We start from the raw sequence: 7013 nt of genomic DNA on the forward strand, positions 1-7013 counted from the left end.
GCTCTTCATTATTTTTAGAAGGAATGTTAACAAAATAGTTCTTGTAAAGAAAATCTAAAAATATATCATTATTATTTTTTTTTGCTCTTTACATATAGAATTATTAACTTATCGCGACGGAGAGATTTAGATGATTCAGAGAATCATGGATTAAATAAATTTGCTAAACTGAAGCCATGCTTAAAATGGGATAGATAATTTTTTTCTAAAGATGAACTTGTAGAAAAATACGTTTCTTAAACATTCTCTTCTTAAAAGTCTCGTTAAAAATGTAAATCTGTATAAAAACTTAAAATTTTTTTTTCTTCCCATACAAGAGGAACAAAACGGAAGCCGGAAGCTAAAAGCGACTCAGAAATCGTAGCGCGACACACGACAGAAACGCAGAACTTGGTAGCGGATTAAAAGCACCGCGAAATCGTGGAAACTTTCGAGCTATGTCCTAGCGAGAATTCCAGTATTTTTTTTTAGAGGGTAAGTTTAGTTCGCGCTTATCGTCCATCCGTCTGTGGGATGTGAGAAGACACCAGCTGCTCAGCTGCGAAATTAACGCGAAATCTACGAAAAGTTTCGTCCTGTTCTGCCTGCCGAGGATGCCGACGCGACGCGGCGGGAGGTCCGTATGTAATTCATAGCCGACAAGATAATTGGGGCATGGCGATTGCACACACATATACGCGTACTCGAGGGAACTTTCGCGAAAACGCAACGTCTAGCCTACGGTCCGCTTATGCATTTTACAAGAAATCGCATGCTATCAATATTTATCCGCTTGATTCGTTAATTCGGATTACGATTTATTACGTATTAAGTCTCGAAGGAATGTGTGCGATACTGTACCCGAAATGAATATTTTATACACATATTGTATAAATTAATATATAATATACGTAATTTAAGAATGCTCAAAAAATATTTTTTTCAATCTTTTTTTATATTATAATTATATAATTAAACACGTATATCATAATCACATATTTCCAGGAATTATTTATTATTAATTATTCATTATTAAAAGTTATGAATATTTGAATAACATTTAAATAAGAGAGAATCGAGTTTGTTACTAAAATATTATCTTTAGTAATTAAATATATTGCTACAGTTTTAGTTGTTTTTTTATCACGAAAATATATAAATATGTATAATAAAATAAAATTTCAAATATTAATTTTCAACGTTTTATTCGATTGTTGCATCTAAACTTGCATTATTAATTTTTTAAACAATAGCTTATTATTATCTATTATTATTTATATTGTGTCCGTGATTCAATCGCGATAAATTATAGAAGTAATCTGGATTTCTTATCACAAAATCTTTTTAGTATCTGCTACATACTGCTGTATCTTTTCTTAAGAAATTATTTGTTGTAAATAATGAAATAAATTTTTTGATGTCGTGTAAATTTGCATCATATTTTATATTAAATAATTGTCATATTTAGGCGGGATTTTCGATTATATTTATGGTCTAAGTTTAATAAAATGCGGAAATAATGTGTTGTTTGCTGTAGCAGTCAGCACAGTGGATTAGAATGTAAAAAGGTGTGTCCGTTATAATCTAAAAATTGCGTTGCAACCATTTTGAGAAATGATTAATGATAATCTTTACATTGTAGTAGAGAAAATGCGCAATTTCGCAAAAACATGATATAGAATAATACGCGAGTGTTAATCTCGCGCGAGTTCTACTGACCACCGTTGCAAGGTGTGAAACTCTTTAAAAGCTCACTTATCGGAATCTCGATAACGCCCGTGGGAGCGAGCGCAGAACCGCAGAGTGTAAACTTTGCTTAAGGTTTCTTGGCAAATTTCATTCCGGAAAGTTAACATCGCTCTTTCGAGTATGCGGAACTGAATTAAATTAAATGTTAACAACCCTATAAAAACAAACGCGTGACCGCGTGAATTTTTTGATAAAGGGGAAAGAAAATATGTTTTTCTCGTATATGTAACTTTTCATATCTATAAAAAACATTAATTAATAAAGTTATAGTCTCGATGCTCTTTTAAAAAAAGTCAAGATATATCAAAAAATTCAAACAATTACAGTTTTTTCAATGATAGCACTATATTTGCGCCATTTTTTATCAGTTATTGGCAAGCGGGACAAAGACAAAAGGCATAAAATTAACCACAAACGTCAGTTAACTCTGTTTATGTTAATGGAAATGATACGGACACACAGGTTCTACTCGTTGAAAAGCGACGGCGTATCTTTGCGAGCTACCACTTGCTATGTCGTAAATTGAACTTTTTGTGCGTTTACGCGATACTTGTCTCTGACGTACACATATGCACGTACGTTACAAGTGCGTTAAGCATCTATTCTCTTCCCGGTCAATGCTCTAACCGATTTAACGGCGGTTAGAACAAATCGAAGCGAACCACAGGAGACGACGTGTACGGGTCGCTGTTCTACGGCCGGGGAGAAAGTCGATTGGCTGCGTGCCAACCACGTGCTGATAAAGAGATTACAAACAGGAACAACGCTTTTGAAACGATCTCTTTGCGTTCCCGCATGTTCAGAACAAGTTTGTCGGCGGAATTCCGCGCGGATAATTGCGCATATTTGACCTTTAAGTAACTGCTTGTAAGTATCTCTTATAGATCTTTTTGCGTTAATCGTTTACAATTTTTAATGGAGCGTTAGCGTTTTTATTTCCCTCGTTCTGGATAGTTTTCGGGACTTAGCGGTGACGTGACGCAAAAAACGGTAGCTTATGCGACTTTTTGCGTCCATGCATAATCGATATCCTCGTGAAAATGGTGATTGTGTTTAAGAGGATTTATTCGGCTTCGTCTTGGAATTTAAAAAAGTTAAAAGTTATTTCTCATGCAGACGCGGTTCTATCTATATGGAAAAGAATAGCGATATTCTTCTTGCATGCAAATAAGAATATTATTTGCGAGAAAAGAACGTGTTTTTATATGTAGGAAAAATATAAAAAATTTTATTTAGATAAAATAATAATTAAATGATTAACATGGTATCTATAAAAAATTATTTAAAACGAAAAGAAAATTTAATACAAATAATCTTGTACTTATTTATATTACATAAATTTATTTAACTCTGTTTTTAATCTATCTAGTTTATTTATAATAAATCAAAACTTTTCTTGAATAAGTGATTTTTGTCTAAAAATAAAACAAAATATATTCCTTTTAATTATTTTCTAAAGAATTTACAAGGTGTCTCATGACAAAATGGAGGACGTTCTGGGAATTGAAGCGATAAGTAAGCAGACGATTGTTTTAAATCTTATCATCTTTTATTGTGACATGCGTAGAACGCAAGGAAAATTGGCTTAATGGCTCGCCTGTCTCCTCTTTTAACAAACGGTCAACTCGATAGGCAGATTCGTATGACAGACAAACACGAGCTAGTGGAAATGATTTTGTATCGAGAATATATATGGTATTTTTCAAAGGTTCTCAGGATCTAGATATCATTTACTAATTGTTAAAATAATGAGATCGCGTCTCAACAAACGTAAATATATCAAAACGCAGCTACATTGCTTCGATTATCATTCGCGATAACTGTTGATATATTGCTGGGTCAATCAAAGAAAATTTTATGTTAATTTTTTTATTCTAAATTTCTAGTATCTTTGTGAGAAGTCAATTTTGTTAAATGATTGTTTCTTCTAATATACATATCTTTCTTATTTAGATTAAAAAATTAGAACGTAAAATAAAATAAAATACTATGTTATTAATTCAATATTATGTATAACTAACCGTCACATGTGTCTCGGATATATTGTACATATATACAAAATATCAAAGCATGTTAAATAAATACAAGTATTTTGTAAAAGCGTCTTGTCATCGTCTGTCTCCTCGAGAAATCTCCACATAGATGATGGTCTCGCGCGAGCCGTCTAGCGATTTTTTTTTTTTTCTTTTTTTCAGACGACCAAAGCGCGGGTTGAGTACCCATTGAGCCCGAAAGCACGTGGTTGGTCGCGCGCCAGTGCACAGTTATGTTTATAAGAACGTATGACGGATCCGCGCGGTATTCCGCCTCGTAACGGCGATACTATGCGTGAGTTATAATATATACGTGACGACGGAGATCTCTTGGACGCGACGCGTCGGATATTCCGCAAATCTCCCTCCTCTCGGAACACTCTGCTTTGGCTGTTCGCCGAGAGCGGATTCTTTACCGCTCTCTCACATTGTATTTTTTTTTTTTTTTTTTTTTTCGGCGGCCATTCAGCCGCATTTCGCAAGTCATGGACGCGACGCTGCGGCGACGAAGAATTAACGAGCGATCGCCGACAATAAATCATTAGGACACGGCACTCGAATTTCTCGCTGGTAAGTCCGCGTAACAGTGGCTGTGTATCGTTCTGGCTAAATGCTTTCCTTCTCGTGTATTACAAAGTTTACTGAAAATAGGTTGAAAAAAAAATCAGAAAACAGCGACGAAAATTCTATTTGTTTCATCTCCAAAATATTCTTTCTTTTGATACAATTTTTTGATTAATGATAGTTTTATCATTTACTAGACAGAGATAACATATTTTATTGATGTCGGATTTTATCGATGTCTCATGATTTTATTTATATTCGACATTCCTAATTGCTATTCAGCAATAAGAAGAATAGATATTTATTAAACCCGTTGTATTTATTATTCGCAGAGAAACGTCCGTGCAAAAATTTTAAGATCCATTAATATTAATCGGATAATACACGTTAATGAATATAATAGCAATGACAAAAATGCTGACGATAATAACATGCAACGAAATCTGGGAGGAAAAAATTTAAAAAATTCTTCGATTGGCGATAGAAATTCTATCAACTTCTTATTCGTATAAATTTCATTTTGTTTGTCAATGGAAGGTACTTTATATCCGTGTATGTGACAATATTAAATTTCTTCGAATAATAGTAAATATGTATGTTCAACACTTCTACAGTCTCAACAGAAAGAATAATGCTCGTTGACCCCATCCAATATACATTATGTCTTGATTATTCAACGAGGAGACACTCTACTAGGATGATATGCTTTGAACGTCTCGGCTTGTGCGCAAAACCAAATGCCTGCGCCTTTGTTACCTTTGCCATTCAGGCTAATTTCGGATCATTAGCGACGTACATACGCAGGGTCATACACATTTGTCACGCGTTTTCTTCGTTCATTTTTTATTCTTCTTGTGTGGTGTACTTTGGACTAGTACTATTATTATATAATATACTCTATACATATATTGGAAAATAATATCAATAATTTTAAAAAATCCATTCAATAGAAAATTGTATCTTTCTCCATCTACAAATTTTTTGATGAGAGAGAGAGAGAGAGAGAGAGAGAGAGAATATTGAATTAATTTGTTCTATGTAAAAGTCTAAAGTATTTATTCAAATATTTTCTTACATGTAGTCGATATACATGTATTATATAGTGATGTGGACCAGCGTAAATTCGCAACTTTATATATACACGTACACAACGTTGTTCAGAATTTCTATTCATCAATATATATATATGTATAATCGCACACAATAATTTAATTTACTTCGTGAATTATCTTTTCGGCTTGTATCGTCAATTTAGCGCGGTATATAAATCAAATTTACAGAGTGATCGGACACATTTTTGTGCTGATAATTAGATCTGCGTGATTATTCGGATTCGATTTGTCGTTCCGCGATTGCGGAAAATGTGAATGAATTATTTAGCCGCGACACGTCATCCTGACGTACAAATACGCTTCATGTTTTATTCACTAGCACCGTTGCACATTACGATATGAAGCGATATGAAGCGACTAGACGCTTGAGAATTGACATTCGCGCTCGGTTTCCCAGAGCGGATTACATTTGAGAACACAATGGCAAGCCATGTCGCACGGGATGAAAAATAGATAAATCTCATCTACATAATATAATTTTGTTACAAATCTTTTTACCGATATTTCCGCATCGAATACCAACGTTCGATTAAATTTGATATTTTCTTATCTGCTTCCTACGAGAATTTAATCGTAATCTTAAAGTGTGAGAAATGTGTAAAAGATAAAACATAGAAAAGTGTATAAAATAAAATTTCTATAAATATTCTTTTGCAAGTAGTTTCGCTGTAAATTACAATCTGCGAATTAAATGCTTTTAAACATCTAACTCAAAGAAGATTTGGAATTGCGCAAGCTCTGCTCCTGTGCCGCTTAATTATGTGATCCCGATTGGGTCTCAAGAATTTACCTAAGCGGCCATACGTCACAGCCTCTAAGGTGTCCCGCTGCACTATTTCCGTCGCTTTGGGTGCCGTGGTAAAAAGACGCGTGTGCACACATATTAATAGACTGACCGAGCACGCATCCGTGGTGACGTCGCGTCCACCATCGAAATTCAGCCAAAGCCGCCGCGCGAAATTTGTCTTACGCAATTTTCCCACGACGGAAGCCGGTAACACGTGTTGCCGCAAGAGCGAGTACCGAGGGGAAATCACTGCTCGGGAAATCCGTGCTTTCGACTTACGAGTAGTTTCGAATGAAACTCTCTCGCTCTCGTTTTCGAGAGAACTTGCTGACCGCACGCAAGTCTGTGGGAATGGCAAAGTAAATGATGCAAGTCGGATAAAGTCATTAACAACGTTTAATCCGCACGAATTTAACGAACTAACCGTCTGCAAAGGAAAGATATTAACGATGCTGTTTATTTCTAATTGCAGAATCACGAATATGGCGGATACGGAGACGAGCCACGTCGTAAAAGGTAAGACAAAATCCATGTTTTTATATTGTTTATATTTATGTAAATAAAAAGTTGTATCTTCCCTGTAATTAAGAATAATAATGCGATATAATTGCACGTGAACATCGAAAACATATATTATTACTAATAAAATAAGAAACATGAAATAATGGATGGTTCATAAAGAAATGTAATTTTATTATTTTATGACAATTGTGAACTAACAATAAGTGTATTTTTATCGCGATGATTCTTATCTTATCTTATCTAAATTTCAAACAATTTATTGATACT

At 34.3% G+C, this 7013-nt stretch overlaps 1 protein-coding gene across 2 annotated transcripts in view; it reads left to right on the forward strand.

Annotated features, from left to right (window-relative positions):
* The window catches only part of LOC115245844 (heterogeneous nuclear ribonucleoprotein L), a 149643-nt gene that overhangs the window by 12071 nt on the left and 130559 nt on the right, over nucleotides 1-7013 (forward strand). For both annotated transcript variants that reach the window (XM_029824336.1, XM_029824338.1), the window contains exon 2: nucleotides 6697-6740. In XM_029824336.1, coding sequence (XP_029680196.1) covers nucleotides 6697-6740 — 44 coding nt within the window. The remainder of the gene's footprint in view (nucleotides 1-6696; nucleotides 6741-7013) is intronic.

This window comes from Formica exsecta, unplaced genomic scaffold, assembly GCF_003651465.1.
Source record: "Formica exsecta isolate Colony F162 unplaced genomic scaffold, ASM365146v1 scaffold1327, whole genome shotgun sequence".
NCBI classification, from domain to species: Eukaryota; Metazoa; Arthropoda; class Insecta; order Hymenoptera; family Formicidae; genus Formica; species Formica exsecta.